General features: G+C 49.6%; 2 protein-coding genes and 1 long non-coding RNA gene across 3 annotated transcripts in view; 1 reads left to right on the top strand and 2 right to left on the bottom strand.

The window, feature by feature from the left end:
* The window catches only part of ARF3 (ARF GTPase 3), a 17,853-nt gene extending 12,538 nt beyond the window's left edge, over positions 1–5,315 (bottom strand). The window contains exon 1 of the mRNA XM_086399678.1: positions 5,099–5,315. The gene's annotated coding sequence lies outside the window, so the exon portion shown is untranslated. The remainder of the gene's footprint in view (positions 1–5,098) is intronic.
* LOC147371671 (uncharacterized) lies at positions 5,099–15,307 on the top strand. Its single transcript, XR_015163697.1, has 4 exons — positions 5,099–5,412; positions 8,647–8,726; positions 11,408–11,579; positions 14,029–15,307. It is a non-coding gene; the product is annotated as an uncharacterized LOC147371671 (long non-coding RNA).
* On the bottom strand, positions 13,516–19,650 carry WNT10B (Wnt family member 10B). Its single transcript, XM_086399673.1, has 5 exons — positions 18,714–19,650; positions 17,716–17,835; positions 17,325–17,593; positions 15,217–15,590; positions 13,516–14,700 (listed from the first exon to the last, which is right to left on the bottom strand). Exons 2-5 carry the CDS (start codon positions 17,787–17,789, stop codon positions 14,242–14,244), a joined length of 1,176 nt encoding a protein of 391 aa, XP_086255799.1. The 5' UTR covers positions 17,790–17,835; positions 18,714–19,650; the 3' UTR covers positions 13,516–14,241.

The raw sequence follows: 19,650 nt of genomic DNA, 5'->3' as shown, positions 1-19,650 counted from the left end.
CAAGTCTGTTTCAGAATACATGACCTAGCTAGATAAGACAGTGACCAAATAAAAACTAGACTCATTTCTTTCCCTGGAACATTCCGTGGCACTGCCCTCTAATCAAAGCTTTCAGTGTGCCCTATTCTTAGAATTTGACCACCTTACAACTGTACCATATCCTGATATTTGATGTCTGCTCCAATGCCCACATCTCTAGCCTTGGATATCCAGTACACTGTACCTTCCTAATTACAAAATCACTGAAATCCCATGAGTAATCAGCCTAAAGTCCTAGTAAACCTTTGCCCCAATCTGGTCCCACTATGCATGTCAAAATGGAGCTGCCAGTGAACAGATGAAAACAGGAGGCCATGATTTGGACAAGGCCACCTGTAACAGAGCAGCCTAAGAATACAGAAGACAGGGAATGTCCTACCTTGGGGGATAAGAGCCTTTTGTGATCCCTCAGCACCTCAAACACACTTCTACTCTAGGACTTACCACAGAATGTTTTATTTACCTTGGTGTGTTTTGCTTTCCAGAGCTGGAACTTCCCAAATAATGTGCCTTTAATGAAATACAGGTCAACTGAAGATGCTGATCCCATCAATACTGGATAGCTAGGGCTTAGAGTGGCTAGAGCCCATGGGCCGGTCATCTCAGGTTGCAAGCAACTATGCCTGTTTCACTGTTACCATTTTCTCAGGACACCAAGGTGGGAAAACAACACTAGACTCTCAGTCCCTTGACAGCTGGGACTGTGCCTTATTCATGTTTCATGCTCCCAGCATCCAGCTCCATGACTGATCTGTAGCTAGTGACTGATATACTTGTTGCTGAACTCAGTTCTACTGATGGTGGCAAACGCTCGTGAGGTTGAGGAAAACAGTATTCTACATGTGATCTCCAATCTTTTTCCTGTAACTGACAAACTGGCAAAGTGGCTTCCATGTTCTCAGGTTCCTTGGATGGGATTCAGAGCCTGCCTAGGGGAAAGGGAAAACTATCTGAGAGGTTCTGATTATGGTCCACCACTCTCCACCACTACCACAGCAGCACTGCTTTTATCCATTTTACGTATTAGACTTCAAATAAGATTTTATATAAGGTATGGTTAGATTCCTTTTTTTCAAAAAGGGGAGGATGAAGAATTAAACCACTCCAACAGAAAGCTAATGTTCTTCTGCATCCTAAATCATGTTGAAATGTAAACATTCATGCTTGACACGCTTGTGTTTAAGCTCATAAAGGGCAGGTTATGGGAATTCCATGGCAGTCCAGTGGTTTAGACACAATTTCAATGCCAAGGGCCTGGGTTCAATCCCTGGTTGTCAAGGAACTAATATCTGCCATGCCCAGTCATTTCAACTTTCTTCAGGAATATGGTGATAACCGTGGATCCCTAATATCTTGAGCCATTTCTTTTTCTGGTCCATCTGATGCAGCAGGTCCTCTGCAGAAATCCATGACAAATCTCTAACACCTTGGTAGAATCCCTACGTCAGTCAGTTCTTTCCCAGACTATAAGACAAAGCCTTCAAACATTTGTAGAACTCTTTCCAAATGCTCCCCATGTCCTTTCATTATCCAAAACCTTTATTAGCACTCCACCTATACTTGAAACAGATGTTGGAAAAGGCATAGTAGACAGATTTACAGACATTGCAACTCTGGACTGTAATACAGTACATTCTGAAACAGAAGCAGACATTTAAAGGAGATATGACTAAGTGAAAAGAGTGGCCCAGGAAATGGAGGATGCTAAAATACCAAGATCTAAAATAATGGGACCCAGGAATCTAAACACCTGACATAGGCCAATTAGGGTGCTCTTTCACGGAAGAGTCAACCATTACCTCAGAGTCACTCTGACTTTTGTATCATGAACACTATTTCTGAGCCCCCACATCCTCACTCTACATCCCAGTTGATGGTTCAGGGCCCCTGCCTTGCTCCAGCTTCACCTCCCACTCAGCCAACAGGAGCTGCCTCTGTGAGGCTGATGCTGAAAAAAGATTTCATTGCTCATAAGCCTACGACCAGCACAGAAAGTCATGGTAACAATCACCCCTCTACATAGGCGCTTCAGGCAGCAAGTTGTTCTTTTGTAAACCTCCTCTTTTTTAAGGCAGCCCTGAGGGCTCATGTTATTATTACTGTTATGATGGTGATTATTAATAGCAGCTAACATTTACTTGAGGCTTACTATGTGTGCTTTGTATAACCCTAAGCACTTTGTGTATGTTATCTCATTTAATTCCCATGCCAACACTATGAACAGACACTATCATTATCATACTCCTTACAGATGAGGAAAATGAAGCTAAGAGAGACAAATAATTTCACCAAAATCATACAACTAGTAATTAGCAGAGGCATGATTTGAACCCAACTATGTCCAATTCCAAGGTCCACATTCTTAATTATCATACCATGTAACAAAAATGGTGAAGAAAACTGTTGCACACCTGAAACGAACACAATATGTCAATCAACTATACTGCAATATAAAAAATGTGAAGGACTTCCCTGGTGATCCAGTGGTTAAGACTCTGCACTTCCACTGCACGGGGCACAGGTTCGATCCCAAGTCAGGGAAGTTCCACAGTAGCCACACAAAAAAAATGGTGAGGAGAGTGAAATACAGTGACATGTTTTGAGTCTTAGGCCTCTTGAAATCCATTTCTAAAGGTATATGGGAGAGAAGATTCCACAATTTCCCTCAGTCATTGAATCAGTTTTAACAAACCTGGTTTTAGAGAACTTCCTTCTAACCAATAAATCCCGCCCACTGTCCTCTGAGTCCATTTCCTCTATTATGACTCCAGTGGAAGAAAGTAGCAGAGACGAACACACTTTATGACTCTTTGTGCACGTAAGACTTCACTTCCACTCTTTCTAGCCTGCTGTCTGTCCTCCTTTACACTTGCATTCAGTTTAGTAATAGCAGCTACCATTCATTGCCACCAATTCTATGCCAGGTACCAGATACATACACGGGCTTCCTTCTCCGTAATTATCAGGAACTCAATCTGCAGACAACTCTGCAGGACCTAGGTCTAAAGGAGATCTAGGATTTCTGCTAAATAATGACTCTGTGTTCTAATACTTTTCTTTTGGGGGTCTTAACTTTCATTATCCACAACTGTTTTGTGCCTCTTAGGAAACGTGGAGACCAAGACCTTAATTACAAAGGGTAAAGACCTTTACACCTTTACACCCTCACTCAGCTATCTTCAGGAACTCTCTATGACAGCCAAGCCATCTCTTTCTCTTTCCTTAAACTATGGTCAGAAATCCGGAATTCAGGACTTTCCGGGTTTGATCCCTAGTCAGGGAACTAGATCCCACAACTAAGAGTTACCAGGTCCATCCTGCATTTTGCACTAAAGTGCCACAACTGAGACCCAGTGCAGCCAAATAAATAAATAAATATTTAAAAAAAGAAAAGAAAAGCTAAGTTCTATTCATTCACATTCAGTATTCATGAGAGCTTACTGTGTGCCCAGGCAGTGTGGGGGACACAAGACGAGATCTAATTCCTGCACTCAAAGTTTCGTCTCTTTGGAAAAGCAAGACACACGCATAAAAATTTTGACTACAAAAGAAAAAAAAATTTTTTTTTTTACTACCCAAGGCAATAACTCTATGCGGGGAGGCAGGAGGAATGTTAATATGTGATACAAGAGGACCCTTCCAAGCTGAATCCAAGGTCAAAGATTCATTCTGTGAAAAGGTGGATCAGTTTCTTTCTTAGAACGGGCTTTTATAGACATGGTATTCAAACCCAAGTCTAATGCACAATGACCAATTCACTGACCCATTCCTGTCATAGCAAATGGAGACACTTAACCCAACAACAAGCTCAAGACAAAATGGTAGCAAATACTGTCACCACCTGAATAGGGATGAGGAAGGAAGTATGCAGACCCTAGCTGCACTGGCCTAAGCAATCAGACTCCTGCAGCAGATCTCCTACCAAATAAAACTTTCATGCCCTAGACCAGGAGTGACCCAATCCAACAGCGACGGAGACACGTTTTAAGTTACACTTCTTCCTCCCCCGATGACCTCACTATTTCTTCTCACTCCTGACCACATACCACACTCCTCTCGGCCTAGCCAGAGGGAGACCAGCGGTAATACAACCCAGAAAGAAGGGAACTTTCCCCAAAGAGAAGTTACAACTTGGCTAATCAAGTGGCCCGGTTTTAACAGGGAATTCCATCCTACCCCTCACCCCCACCTTCTTCCCTCAAACACTAGTGTAAGCAACGGCTCCATTTTCGGTTCCGGGAATCCTGGTACTTCCTAAAGAAAGAAAGCGGATTGGAAGACCGAAACTCAGAGCTGGCGACCAGAAGCTCCCTCCTCCAGTGAGACCGCCCCCGCTACGCCTGGGGGAGAAAGGCACCACCTCTCTTCTCCAAGCAAGACCAGATCCCCCTCCCCCTTCTGCTGCCTCCTCTCTTCTGGCTCCCCACCTGCTGCCCTCTTCTCAACATGCGGTTCCCAGGACCCGAAAGCTCAACCTCCATCAGAATAGTGTCCCTGGGGTGTCCCACCAGCCTGTGTTCCAGGTTAATCCCTAACCCCCCTACCGACCCCTGCCCCACGATAGGGGGAGGGGTGTCACCATAGCAAGGCTTCTCTCTGGTCTATTACCAAGGTGAAGGCGGAAAGCGGGTAGGAAAAAGCGCTATTCCCTAGCCCTTTAATAGGAAAAGAATACAAAACAGTCATTGCCGCCCTCACGTCACCTCACCCAGGACTGCTTTCCTCCCCCTCAACCCCGACCCTTCAAAAGCCCACCTCCTGCAGGCGAGGGGCTCCTCACCGCAGCCCAGGTCGCCCCCTTGTGCGAGGCGGAGGACAAAACCGTGTGCGCCCCCCACCCCCACACCAGCTCAGCGTCCTTCAAATGCGGGGGCAGGCGTGTGGCTGGCCCGGCGCCCCTTCTCCGAGCTCTCGGGAGGGAAGGACCACACCGCTCCATGCCAGGCAGTGCCGGGCGGGCGAGCGAGCGGAGAGCGGGGCGAGAGGGCTCTATCCTCGCAGCCCCCACCCCGAGCCTCTCCTCTACCCGGACCCGCCTTCCCTCCTCCAAGCCCCTCACCTGTTCCTGCTCCCAGCTCCGCCGCTGCGGCCGCCGCCTCCGCCCCCACAGGCTCCGCTCGGCTCTCGCTCCACTCTCTCCGGCTCCCTCAGCCGATTTCAGCGCGGCTGCTCCCCTGGCCTCGCTCCCGGCTCCCTCCTTCCTGCCCTCCACCTAGCACCGGAAGCAGCGACGGCGACAGGAGCTGTGCGGCGCACCCCCACCCCCAGACCGGGATACTTCCCACCTCCCCGATCGCGCGAGAGCTGCGCACCGGCGAGCAGCAGATCTCGCGAGATTCATCACCATGGCAGCGGCTGCAGCAGAAGCAACCGGTATTGGAGACGAAGTCCGGGCGGGGTCCGATGTGGGGGCTGGAATCTGTGGGCGGTGGTGGCGGAAGCTAGGGAATGGGGGTGAGACAGTGGGAACAGGTGAGAAGCCCCAGGGCTATGCCTGTTATTTAAGGATTGAGGCGGCGTAGTGGGCGCAGTGGAGACTGGGGCTCCTTGGGCAAAGTCAGGAAGCCAGAAAATGAGTGAACATCTCTTGCTTTGGACCTTACTCCTTCAGCTCTCATTTTCATTTCTTAACCAGGGATAGGCGCAGGCCTCCGAGAGCCCTCACTGCACCAGTGTTGCTACTCACTGCTAAGACTAGGTTGCTGGGGGGGTCTGAATCAAGAGATCTTTTTTCATAAGGAAGAGGGAGAGTGATGAATTTAAGAGACTGAAGGAAGCAACTGGTCACTGGGCCAGTTAGGAAGTTGGAACTTGAAAGACAAACAGTTGAGGCCTAGTATTCAGAGGTGTGGTTTGAGGAAGTATACCTAGATGAATATGAATTTTAGTATTACAAGGAAAGTGAGGGATTTTGCACCTGTGTTTCTCTATTCCTGCCCACTCCCACTTTCATCACTCATTTTTGCACCTGGTCTAGACATGGAGAGTTACCTTGGAACAGTCACAGCTGTCATACAAGAAGGGCACTAGTAATGCTAAGCACAGAAGGTTCTTGAAATGCCCTTTCTCCTCATTTACAGCAGTACAGATTTTCCTTGTCTTAAAATGGGGTTCAGTTCAGTTCAGTTAAGTCGCTCGGTCGTGTCCGACTCTTTGCGACCCCATGAATCGCAGCACGCCAGGCCTCCCTGTCCATCATCAACTCCCAGAGTTCACTCACACTCAAGTCCATCAAGTCAGTGATGCCATCCAGCCATCTCATCCTCTGCCGTCCCCTTCTCCTCCTGCCCCCAATCCCTCCCAGCATCAGAGTCTTTTCCAATAAGTCAACTCTTTGCATGAGGTGGCCAGAGTACTGGAATTTCAGCTTTAGCATCATTCCTTCCAAAGAAATCCCAGGGCTGATCTCCTTCAGAATGGACTGGTTGGATCTCCTTGCAGTCCAAGGGACTCTCAGGAGTCTTCTGCAACACCACAGTTCAAAAGCATCAATTCTTCGGCGCTCAGCCTTCTTCACAGTCCAACTCTCACATCCATACATGACCACAGGAAAAACCATAGCCTTGACTAGATGGACCTTTGTTGGCAAAGTAATGTCTCTGCTTTTGAATATGCTATCTGGGTTGGTCATAACTGTCCTTCCAAAGAGTAAGCGTCTTTTAATTTCATGGCTGCAGTCACCATCTGCAGTGATTTTGGAGCCCAAAAAAATAAAGTCTGACACTGTTTCCACTGTTTCCCCATCTATTTCCCATGAAGTGATGGGACCGGATACCATGATCTTCGTTTTCTGAATGTTGAGCTTTAAGCCAACTTTTTCACTCTCCTCTTTCACTTTCATCAAGAGGCTCTTTAGTTCCTCTTCACTTTCTGCCATAAGGGTGGTGTCATCTGCACATCTGAGGTTATTGATATTTCTCTCGGCAATCTTGATTCCAGCTTGTGCTTCTTCCAGCCCAGCGTTTCTCATGATGTACTCTGCATAGAAGTTAAATAAGCAGGGTGACAATATATAGCCTTGATGTACTCCTTTTCCTATTTGGAACCAGTCTGTTGTTCCATGTCCAGTTCTAACTTGCTTCCTGACCTGCATATAGGTTTCTCAAGAGGCAGGTCAGGTGGTCTGGTATTCCCATCTCTTGCAGAATTTTCCACAGTTTATTGTGATCCACACAGTCAAAGGCTTTGGCATAGTCGATAAAGCAGAAATAGATGTTTTTCTGGAACTCTCTTGCTTTTTCCATGATCCAGTGGATATTGGCAATTTGATCTCTGGTTCCTCGGCCTTTTCTAAAACCAGCTTGAACATCAGGAAGTTCACGGTTCACGTATTGCTGAAGCCTGGCTTGGAGAACAGAATGAGCCCACTCTAGGAGTCTGTAAAAACATTGGAGGAGTCTTCTGCCATTTAAAATACAGAGTTTAGGATCGCCAAAGGCCTTTGACGGCAACAGCCCAGGACGGATAGGATACAATTCTTTTTGTTGTAAACATACTCCTTATTAGTCCTCTCATCCTTCATCATCTTTTAAAAAAAATCTTATTGGAGTATAGTTGGTTTACAATGTTGTGTTAGTTTCAAGTGTTCAGCAAAGTGATTAAGTTATACATATGTATATTATTCATATATATATATATATTCATTCTTTTTCAGATTCTTTTCTCATATAGGTTATCACAGAATATTTGAGTTCCCTGGGCCGTACAGTAGGTCCTTGTTGGTGATCTATTTTATATATAGTAGTGTGTGTATTTTAATCTCAAGCTCTTGATTTATCCCTACCCCCACACCTCGCCCCCCAACGTTTCTCATATGGTAACCACAAGTCTGTTCTTGATCATCCTTCACCAACTTTTTAAAAAATAATACTTTACTTTTATTGGCGTATAGTTGATTTTAAGGGCATCCCTGGTGGCTCAGATGATAAAGAATCTGCCTGCAATCCTGGAGACACAGATTCCATCCCTAGGTTGGGAAGCTCCTCTGGAGAAGGGAATGGCAACCCACTCCAGTATTCTTGCTAGGAGAATCCCATGGGCAGAGGAGCCTGACAGGCTACATTCCATAGGGTTGCAAAGAGTTGGACATGACTGAAGTGACTTAGCACACATAGTTGATTTACTAAACTAATGTGTTAGTTTCAGGTATACAGTGAAGTGATTCAGTTATACCACATATATTTGTTCATTTTTAGATTCTTTTATCATATAGGTTATCATTCATCCTTCACGATTTTAAGTTAAGCTCCTGCTGACTTCACATTCTAGGGTTGTGTTATTCTCCAGGTTAAAACAAGAGCGAAAACAGACTGGGATAAGAGGAAGGGATTGGTGAATGTATATACCAGGGATTGATGAGGACAAGGAGTAGACAGAGTTATCTACCAGTCTAGTTCTTCTTGGAAGGAGACAAGAAATAAGGCCCAAAAAATCAAATTTAAAAAATCGACAATTTTGGCTCAAGCTTTAGGGAAGAGCCATGTGTTTCCTTATACATATGGTCCAAACTTACAATGGTTCCACTTAATGCTTTTTTTTTACTTTATGATGGTGCAAAAGTGATATGCCTTGAATAGACTCTGTGATTTGAATTTGATCTTTCCCCAGGCCGTGTGGTATGATTTTCTTCTGTGATGCCCAGCAGTAGCAGTGAGTTGCAGCTCCCGGTCAGCTATACCATCACAAGGGTAAACAACTGACACACTTACAACCACTCTGTTTCCCACTTTCAGGATAGTATTCAATAGATTACATAAGATATTCAACACAATTATAAAATAGGCTTTTTGTCAGATTATTTTGCCCAACTGTAGGCTAGTGTAAATATTCTGAACATCTTTAAGGCAGGCTAGGTTAAGCTATGATGCACTTTCGACCTTAGATATTTTCAACTTACAATGGGTTTATTGGGATGTAACCCCATTGAAGAAAGTAGGGAAAACCACTAGACCATTCAGGTGTGACCTAAATCAAATCCCTTATGATTATACAGTGGAAGTGAGAAATAGATTTAAGGGACTAGATCTGATGGATGGAGTGCCTGATGAACTATGGAATGGGGTTCGTGACATTGTACAGGAGACAGGGATCAAGACCATCCCCATGGAAAAGAAATGCAAAAAAGCAAAATGGTTGTCTGGGGAGGCCTTACAAATAGCTGTGAAAAGAAGAGAAGGGAAAAGCAAAGGAGAAAAGGAAAGATATAAGCATCTGAATGCTGAGTTCCAAAGAATAGCAAGAAGAGATAAGAAAGCCTTCTTCAGTGATCAATGCAAAGAAATAGAGGAAAACAACAGAATGGGAAAGACTAGAGATCTCTTCAAGAAAATTAGAGATACCAAGGGAACATTTCATGCAAAGATGGGCTTGATAAAGGACAGAAATGGTATGGACCTAACAGAAGCAGAAGATATTAAGAAGTGGCAAGAATACACAGAAGAACTGTACAAAAAAGATCTTTACGACCCATATAATCACAATGGTGTGATCACTCACCTAGAGCCAGACGTCCTGGAATGTGAAGTCAAGTCAGCCTTAGAAAGCATCACTACGAACAAAGCTAGTGGAGGTGATGGAATGCCAGTTGAGCTATTTCAAATCCTGAAAGATGATGCTGTGAAAGTGCTGCACTCAATATGTCAGCAAATTTGGAAAACTCAGCAGTGGCCACAGGACTGGAAAAGGTCAGTTTTCATTCAAATCCCAAAGAAAGGCAACGCCAAAGAATGCTCAAACTACCACACAATTGCACTCATCTCACACGCTAGGAAAGTAATGCTCAAAATTCTCCAAGCCAGGCTTCAGCAATATGTGAACCGTGAACTTCCTGATGTTCAAGCTGGTTTTAGAAAAGGCAGAGGAACCAGAGATCAAATTGCCAATATCCACTGGATCATGGAAAAAGCAAGAGAGTTCCAGAAAAACATCTATTTCTGCTTTATTGACTATGCCAAAGCCTTTGACTGTGTGGATCACAATAAACTGTGGAAAATTCTGAAAGAGATGGGAATACCAGACCACCTGACCTGCCTCTTGAGAAATCTGTATGCAGGTCAGGAAGCAACAGTTAGAACTGGACATGGAACAACAGACTGGTTCCAAATAGGAAAAGGAGTACATCAAGGCTATATATTGTCACCCTGCTTATTTAACTTCTATGCAGAGTACATCATGAGAAACGCTGGGCTGGAAGAAGCACAAGCTGGAATCAAGATTGCCGAGAGAAATATCAATAACCTCAGATATGCAGATGACACCACCCTTATGGCAGAAAGTGAAGAGGAACTAAAGAGCCTCTTGATGAAAGTGAAAGAGGAGAGTGAAAAAGTTGGCTTAAAGCTCAACATTCAGAAAACGAAGATCATGGTATCCGGTCCCATCACTTCATGGGAAATAGATGGGGAAACAGTGGAAACAGTGTCAGACTTTATTTTTTTGGGCTCCAAAATCACTGCAGATGGTGACTGCAGCCATGAAATTAAAAGACGCTTACTCTTTGGAAGGACAGTTATGACCAACCCAGATAGCATATTCAAAAGCAGAGACATTACTTTGCCAACAAAGGTCCATCTAGTCAAGGCTATGGTTTTTCCTGTGGTCATGTATGGATGTGAGAGTTGGACTGTGAAGAAGGCTGAGCGCCGAAGAATTGATGCTTTTGAACTGTGGTGTTGCAGAAGACTCCTGAGAGTCCCTTGGACTGCAAGGAGATCCAACCAGTCCATTCTGAAGGAGATCAGCCCTGGGATTTCTTTGGAAGGAATGATGCTAAAGCTGAAACTCCAGTACTCTGGCCACCTCATGCAAAGAGTTGACTTATTGGAAAAGACTCTGATGCTGGGAGGGATTGGGGGCAGGAGGAGAAGGGGACGGCAGAGGATGAGATGGCTGGATGGCATCACTGACTTGATGGACTTGAGTGTGAGTGAACTCCGAGAGTTGATGATGGACAGGGAGGCCTGGCGTGCTGCGATTCATGGGGTCGCAAAGAGTCGGACACAACTGAGCAACTGAACTGAACTGAACTGAGAGTGGGCTCCCGGAGAAGGCAATGGCAACCCACTCCAGTACTCTTGGATGGAAAATCCCATGGGTGGAGGAGCCTGGTAGGCTGCAGTCCATGGGGTCCAAAGAGTCGGACACGACTGAGAGACTTCATTTTCACTTTTCACTTTTATTCATTGGAGAAGGAAATGGTAACCCACTCCAGTGTTCTTGCCTGGAGAATCCCAGGGACAGGGGAGCCTGGTGGGCTGCCATCTATGGGGCCACACAGAGTTGGACACAACTGAAGCGATTTAGCCGCAGCAGCAGCAGAGTGGGCTCCATGATACCTCCACATGATTTTTCTTTCCATTTCTTTTCCTAGATTTTTTAAGGCACACACCACCAGATTATGCCCTCACACTGATCACCAAAATTATGCTTTGCAACTGCCCTTGCCTCAACCATACCAAGACGCCTTGTGAGACTCTGATAGGAGGTGACACCTGTCAGTGTTCCTGCCCAAGTCTTCAGATCCTCTCAAGGTTGAGTCCCAGGTATGATAGAAGGAAGGAAATGGTGACAGTGTTGTATGGTTAGCAGCAAGTCCCAAGGTATTTGAATCAGGACTGATGAATGGAACTAGAGAATCTTCCAGCCCTGCTATCCTTCACCCTCTGGAGTCTGGAGAGGGAAGTGTCTATTGCAGCATTACTGGGTGCTCCCTATAGAGCAAACAGGAGCACAGACAGGAGGGTTGCTGCTCAGCTAGCAATAAGCCAGCCACTGCCACTCCCCAGCTCCCCAGCCACTTGAAAGGCTAATGCTCTAAGGGGAGAAGAGCTGTATCCAGAGCTGAAGGAGGCCGAGAGGCCTGACTGCAATTGATCAGTCTTTCCCTATCCCTCTGGCTGCCATTGGCGCTAACCAAGGCTGAAATTTTAGCCACCCGCTCTGTGGGTTGCACACTCCCCCTCCACCACTGACCCCAGGCCTGGGCCTGAGCCCAGTGCGTGTGCCGGGAGCAGGGGTGGGGAGGGGAGTGTTGGCCTCACTGACAAAATCCATTTGGAATTTCTCAAGGTTGTGGTTTGGGGCTTCAGTTTGCCACAGAGTGTGTCTGACGAAAGAAGAGAGAAAGCTAGTAAGAGAAAAGGAGCCAAAGAGAGCACAGAGGAAGGAACTGGAGGAAAACCGAAATAGTCCTGCTGTGATTTCATTGGCCATTCTCTTCCCTCTTCCTGAGTGTGAGAAATTCCTAGCCTGGATGTTCCTTATCATTATTTTCCCTCATATCCTATGTCTATTCTAGCTGCATCCATCTCTCTCCTGCTGTCCCATGCATACACGAAGCTCAGTCAGTGCCTAAAGGCCTACCTCCATCAAATTTCCAAACCAAGAATTCTCAGTGTGCAAGTGAAAATTTAGGACATCAAGTTTTACCATAAAGTACTACCCTAAACCAACACCCCTTGCTGTCTTTCCTACCTTGATCCTACCTGATTTTAAGGGTAATTGGGGGCAGATAAAGCTATTGCCTAGAGGTGTGAAAAGGACTATTTCTACATCTCCTGGCCAAGGAGATGACCTGACAGAGTCAGCATCCTGCAACCCCATAAACAATCAGTTATTTGTAAAGTTCTAAATTTGTGCTATAGCTTCCTTTTCTGAATTTAAAGATGATTGTTTATTTTCAATGATACTTGACTAGGAATAGAAAGAAAGTGGAATTGGAATAAAAGAAGTTCTGTTTTCTCTAGTTATGGTTATCTCTTAAAAGATAAAGGAGCTATTTTGCTGAGATTAAGTGCAAAAGAGCTCTAATAAGGAAAGACAAACTACATATGCAAATAATTCAGGGGGATAGCATGCTGATTTGGCTGGTTTCCAGAGTAAAAAACTCCCAATTTTGAGAGTAGGAATCCTTTATATATGTTTCCCGTTAGTCTTGCATCTATCATCAAGTTCTCCAATTTGGAACCACAGAGAAAAGCACCTGCCATTTTTGAGTCCAGGTTCAATGGTGAGACATCTTCAGGACCTGAAAATCCCAGAACAGACGTGACCTTACTGTGTAGGGTAGGTGTCAAAACAAACCACAGCCGAAGAACCAAATCTGGCCCCGCAGTCCATTTTTGTGAATAAAGTTTTATTGGACATAGGCATGCCCGTGAGTTGAGGAAAAAAAAAATCCAAGCCCTGTTATAGGGCAGTGGCCAAGGCAAAATCTGGAGGCGGAACACAGAGAACCAGAATGGGGCCTATGTCTACCTCTTGAGTCCCTCACACCTAGAAGTCCCCCTGCCCCACCCAGTTTTTTCCACACTAAAAATTGTCAACTGAGTCACCTGAAGACCATTTCAAATCCTTTGTGGAATGGGGCATGATATACATAAAGTCACTGAGTGTGGGCGGGTAAGAGAATTCACCTGGAAAAGAAGCCAGGCCTGGGATCCCAAGTGTGGCTAGAAATATCACCATCTATAGTCACCATTCCAGGAACTTAATTTATTTTTATTACAAACAAGAACCAAGAACAAGTCTCAGTACAATAAATTAGCCTTTCCCACCCCTCCTGCTGAAGAAAGAAAAAGAGGCTCAGAGAGTCTTGGGTAAAATTCTTCCTTTGGAGGGTTCCCTTCAACATCTGAATAGGGGCAGACAGCTTCCCTAAGGGCCTTGACAGACAACTTTCAGGGTTTTTGAGTGCCCTGCACCGTGTCCCTTCCCTAAGAAAAAACCTCTCTACAACCGGCTCCTATGACTCCCTAAGATGGGGTCCAGGCTGCAGTAGAGGAGTTTGGAAACAGCAAATAGGAGTGAGAGGTCTCTTTCTGGATATAGGTTGTATGGCTCCACACAATGCTGGGGCTATCCCGCAAAAGAAAAGAGTGGTCAAATTATAGGGACTCCCCAGCCAAAAGGAATATGAATATGAGAGTTAAAGGGACCCCAGGTTGGGTGGCTGGGAGAGCAACACAGTTCATTTCATCTTCTTCCATTCAGGTGTTCAAGGAGCAGAAGAGGGTGACAGCTCCCTGACAAGGCCCTCCTACTGTGGGGGAGAAAGCCACACATCACAGACTCCACCTGACCCAAAGCTGTTTCCAGGTAGACACTTTGAGCTGCCAGGGGCCAAGATTGACCCTGGACAGAAATCAGAGCAAAAGGCTGCAAAGGTGGCCCTCCCCTGCCCCAGCCCCGCAGTGAGGCTGACCCTCACTTACACACATTGACCCACTCTGTGACCTTGCACTCGTCACACAGCACGTAGCAGCACCAGTGGAAGCGGCAATTACAGCGCTCGACTCGGGTCTGCCGGAGCACGTTGTGCCCTCGGCCACAGCACAGGCTGCCACAGCTACCCAGCTGGTGGCTCGTCTTGTTGCAGGCCCGGCCCTGCGTGCCTGGGGAGCCCACAGTGGGGTCTCGCTCACAGAAGTCAGGAGAGTTCTCGAAGTAGACCAGCTCTCCTGAAAGGCGACGGGGCCGAAGACGGGGTTGAAAGGCTCCGGAGTTGCGGTTGTGAGTATCAATGAAGATGGCCCGGTCCAGCCGCTCCCTCAAGGCTGCTCCCACTGCCCGGAACTCTGGGGGTGCCCTCCAGCACGTCTTGAGCTGGCAGCTGCCTGACGTACCATGGCACTTGCATTTCCGCTTCAGGTTTTCAGTTACCACCTAGAGCATCAGCGAGGAAGAAATGAGAGGGGAGGGCAGCAAATGGACAGAGCACAGAGGTACAGGAAGGGGAGGGAGCAGAGAACATGCAGGAACAAACAGAGGGAAGAATGGCAAAGAACTATCAGAAGAGAAAGGGCACCGTGGGACGGCTAATAGCCCCACTCCCTCGTTTCATGTTGGAGAACGGAAGCCAGAGCAGAGAGTAAATTGCCCATCTTCAACAATCAGCTGGTTACAGAGATTTGGCTGATAACTAGTCGGCAACAGGATTCAGCTCCAGTTGCCCTGACTCCCAGTCCAGTGCTCTTTCCAGAGTGAACACTGGTAAACCAGGGAGTCTAGCCCAGAGAACCCCTAAATTCTAGGGAAGGCAGTGACTTGCTTGGCTCCAGGCCACCCCGCAGGTAACAATCACCCCCCACAGCTCATCCTCTTGTGCTGCTGTGCCCTCTCAAATCTAGCCAGGCCTTAAAAACGCCAGGAAGACCCAGGACAAGTTGCGCACACACATACCTGACGCCCCACCCTGTTGTTGTGGATCCGCATTCGTGCCTGGATGTCCCGAGGAGCTTCCCTGGAATCCAAAAAATCCCGAGAGAACTTCTCCCCGAAGTCCATGTCATGGTTACAGCCGCCCCATTCCCACGTGTCCTGGGGGCCAGGGCTGGGACCGGAGCCGGGGCCCGAGCTGGGCAGGGAGTGGGAAAAGCTCTTGCCCCGCGATAGTGCCTGCAGCTGCAGCAGTTTCGCCCTCAGTCGATCCTGCTCACCACTGCCCTTCCAGCCACAGCCACAGCTCACCAGCTTGCCCAGGCTGCAGGCGGTGGCTACCGCATGCATGACCCCAGCAGCCAGCATGGAGAAGGAAAAAGCGCTCTCTCGGAAACCTGGGGATGAAAGGGGTGTGGATAGGGGTAGGTCTGACAAGCCACTGAGAGTAAGGAGGCCAAAGGAAACAGCCAACCTGCAATTCCAGAATTTCCTAACTGACTCCAGATCCTGCCTTTACCAGTTAAGTAGTTTAGGAGCAAGTCACAGGAGAAGGAAGGGAACCTAAAAGCACAGAGTCTCAGTTTCCTCATCTATAAAGGGAGAGGATGAATTGAGATGATCCCTGAGGCCCATTCTTGCTCTGTTTAAGTCTGGGATTGTCAAGTGTGGATGAAAGAGCTAGGCTAGAGGGAAAGACCCCTGGGGATGAGAGATGACTAAGAGAGAGTCCTTGAGGTCTTTGAAGATATGTTCACTTAGTTCTATATCTGAAAGCCTTAGAAATTCCCCAGCTCTGCAGGTGGGATGGAAGCGGAGGCCTTGGTTTTGTGTTGTTGTTTTTTTTAATCAAGGTTATTTAAATCAGTCTTTTCACCAACTTACCCTCCACCAGCCCCAAAATCCTCAAAGAGTTGGAGCTGTGGAGCTGTCCTTCCTCTTTCCAGTTTCTAGTTTTATATTTGCCTGTTAAGACTGCCCCTTGTATTTATCCTAACCTGTTATTACTCTGTAAAATGCTGGGAGAGGGAGAGAGGTGGAGGTGATTCTCCCTAAGGTCCTCTTAAAATGTTGACTTCTTTGTTATGTTTTGGGAGTCACAGAGGCTCAGGATGACAAGCCTTCCCCAAGCTTAGATAGACATGCTTCCCACTGGGCCATCAAAGCCTTCCCCTATGCCAGGCCCTGTAGGAAAGCAGCCTCCCTCTCTGGAGCCTTGAGTGGATGTGAGCACCTCTTTAGGGGCCAGGCCTCTCCCGTCCCAGGATGCAGGGCTCCTGGCCCAGCCTCCTGATCCCCCAACCTCAAGCCTCCAGGGGTGAAGCTGTTTTCACAAGTCTTGGGAATTCCCCCGCAGATGGCAGCTGCCTATTAACCCCATAGTCCCCAAAGTATTGCCCCCACCCTTGGGCTGAGCCTGAGATGGATGTTTACTCCTTTAGGGAGTAAACTGGGGCATGGCCTGGCAAGAGACAGTGATGCACTTCCAGACCAGGGCCCCTAGGCCAGGCCCCACAGTGACCTCCTGTGGGGAACACCTCCAGTGAACACCTCCAGTGCTTCCTCACCTGCTCAAGTGAGAGCCACCTGGGGCCCCCACAGCACTGAGGAGGGGGATGCTCCCCGGCTTCAAAGCCATCGGGGTCTTTGTTCCCAGCTTCTGCTCCTGGGAACCCCAGTAATTAGGGGAGAAGGTTTAACCCTTAAACGGTTGGGGGCGTCACCCCACCCCTGCTGAGGCTATGGGGACACCAGCCTGGGCTTGTCCCATGCAGAGAGGAGGGGCAGAAAAATTGGGGGACGGGGAGGAGGGGGGCATTTAAAGCTTCTAGGGCTGGGGGCATCACTTGCTCACAGGTGCAGCCGAGATCAGCTGGGCGGAGGCAGGAAAGGGGGGCCCTGGGGTAGGGGAGCAGGGACCCAGCTGCCTTGCCGGCAGCAGGCAGGTGGAAGTCTGAAGCACGGGGCCCCAGACGGGTGGCCAGACCCTACTCCGCGCAGCTCCGGGGGGGAATTCCCGGAGAGGCCCCTCCCGGAGTGGTGAACCAGTCCCTTCCCGCCTCCGCTCGCGTCGGCGTGCCCCCCCACCCCCCAGCCCCGGCGGCGGCTCAGCCTCGCCCGGTCAGGCTCACCGCGCTTGAGGATGGCGCTGTGGTGCGGCAGGCGGCCGCCGCCCTCGAGCGCCGAGCAGTTCCAGCGCTGGTCCCGCAGCTGGTGCTGGCACTCGTGGACCGCGATGTGCAGGCCCTGGAGCGCCGACGCCGTCACGTCGGGGCTGCGCAGGCACAGGCCCAGCTGCTGCTTGCTCAGGCCCGACAGCGTCAAGCACACGGTGTTGGCGGTCAGCGGCGGCTCGCCGCCGCCCGGCAGCTTCAAGCCCTGAATCTCATTGCCGAGGGCCCTGGGAACCGAGAAGGCGTCTCAGGTCTGCGGTCCAGGCCTTCGCGCCCCCTCCGACGTCTCCCGACCGGCCTCTAACCCAGGGCTTTCTCTCACGGGCTGGGTGACAGGGGGACGGCTCACCGACTGCACAACGCCAGGAACAGGAGACCGGCGAGGCCCAAGGGCGGAGGCCGCGGCCGGGGCTCCTCCCGCATGTCGAATCCCGGGCCCGAAGGCCCCGATGGGCAGATCGAGCAGGGCCTGCAGGACAGGGACACTTGGGGAACGCTCCAGAATAGGGTGGCTCACCCGGGCAACCGAAGGATGCCCAACTCCCGCTCCTAACTCACCAGGGCCACTCCACTAATCCCGCTCAAACAAAACAGTAAGATCACGCCCTTGATTCCCTGAGTACCTGGGCCCTGGAAGAAGTATGGGCCTAGAAACTGGGACTTACGCCAGCGTCCTGGAGCTCACCCAGCCAGACACAGTGCCCGGCACACTGACACACTCACGTGCAAACAGCTGGATAGTCTCACAAACAGCTCTCCATTACCCTGTCCACTGCTCCCTTTTCAAGGGCCCCAAGATTGGCTTCCCAGGCCCAACAAAGCTTCACCCTCTCACGCTCAGGAGGCCTAGGGGCAGGATTGAGAGGGGGCGGGGTGGGGGAGTGTAGTCTCCAAGTGCCATCTAGCAGCTTCCCTGAAAAGGGTGGAGGAATGGGCTCCCCCTCCCACTCTGCCCTTTGCAGCCCCATTAGGGAGCCAGGGGAGGCTCCAGGTGCCACAAGTCTGGGAGGGGACCTTGCTTCCCTCTTGAAATGGGCCGTGGTGCCGGCTGAGTCCTTTACTTCGTCTGCTACTTTTCCTAACTACACGTTCCTCTCCTCCTGGCACTGCCCATCTGGTCCCCACCAGGTCCTCAGCCTCAGCCCCCACCCCTCCGCTCTCCACTCACTGGCCTCCAAATCTAGGGCCACTCCTTTATTTGCTAGGCTTTTATCTCTGGCAATATCCCGGGCTCTCTCTGCATCTCTGCGCCCCCGTGGGCGGATGCGTGTCTGTCTGACTACCAGAGTGCTTGTCGCGTCCCCGAGTGCGAGTCCCTGCCCTCCCTGCTTTCCCAATTCCGATTACCTCCAGCTGCTCTGGGGCCGAGTCTGCCACAGGCGCGGTTGGGTCGCCTGGGCTCGAGCTGTTCAAACTGTGGGGAGACTGCGTCGGGTTCTGGCCCCTCGGCAGAGCCGCATTCTTCCAGGGCAGGGCCACTCCTCTCCGCCGCTTCCCCAGCGCCGCCGCGGCCGCCGGGAGGAAGGGAGGGAGTGATCGAGAAAGCTAGCGAGCGGGCAAGCACAGAACTGGGGGCTCTGGCTCTACTCGCGCGGAGCTCACCGGCGGCTCTGCCGCGGCTGACAGAGCTGCGGCCCCTCCCCGAGCCCGGGGCATCCCCACCCCAACTCCTCACACCCCCCGCCTTGACCCGGGGAGCCCAGCCGCTCCCCCTCCTCCCGGCGTACTCACACACCCTCTCCCCCGACGCTTGGGTTTCAGGCTTGGCCCCACCGAAGGGGGAGGTGGCCAGAGTTCCACTCACCTGCTCTGGGACCGCCAAGGCTGCAAGGAGGGTGTGGCGACCCAGACTAGAGAGCCAAGCCTCTGGTCCCCAGTGGTCATGTCTCTTTGCCTCAGTTTCCCCCACCGATAGCTGAGTGACTGGAAGGTGCCTTTGACCAGATGAAGACGGAACTCAGATCGAACTTGCCTGGCTTGACTGGCTTGGTCTCCGCGCGACAGCCTGGGGAGAGCGCACTGCAGGGCAATCTGAGCTGGCGGGAGTAGCTCCCTTCTGGGTGGCTTGGCTTCCGCCCACCTCGGAGCCCTACGCCTGCCCCTTGGGAGGGGTCAGCTCTGGCCTCAGAGTTTGGCTGTGGCAGAGGTTCCGGGAGCTCCGGAGATCTTCAGCCTGCCCCTGTGCTTCCTTCGGCTCACAGGCATCCTTGCCAGCAGAGGTCCCCTGCCCTTCCTAAGATCCCAAGTCGCCACTCCGGGGTGGCCCATATTCCTGCTCCAGACT

Source organism: Bos grunniens, chromosome 5 (genome assembly GCF_055505025.1).
Source record: "Bos grunniens cultivar Pamir isolate PY7600 chromosome 5, Bosgru_T2T1.0, whole genome shotgun sequence".
Lineage (NCBI taxonomy): Eukaryota > Metazoa > Chordata > Mammalia > Artiodactyla > Bovidae > Bos > Bos grunniens.
The sequence above is the reverse complement of the archived record's forward strand: the minus strand, read 5'-3'. Positions and strand labels throughout refer to the sequence as shown.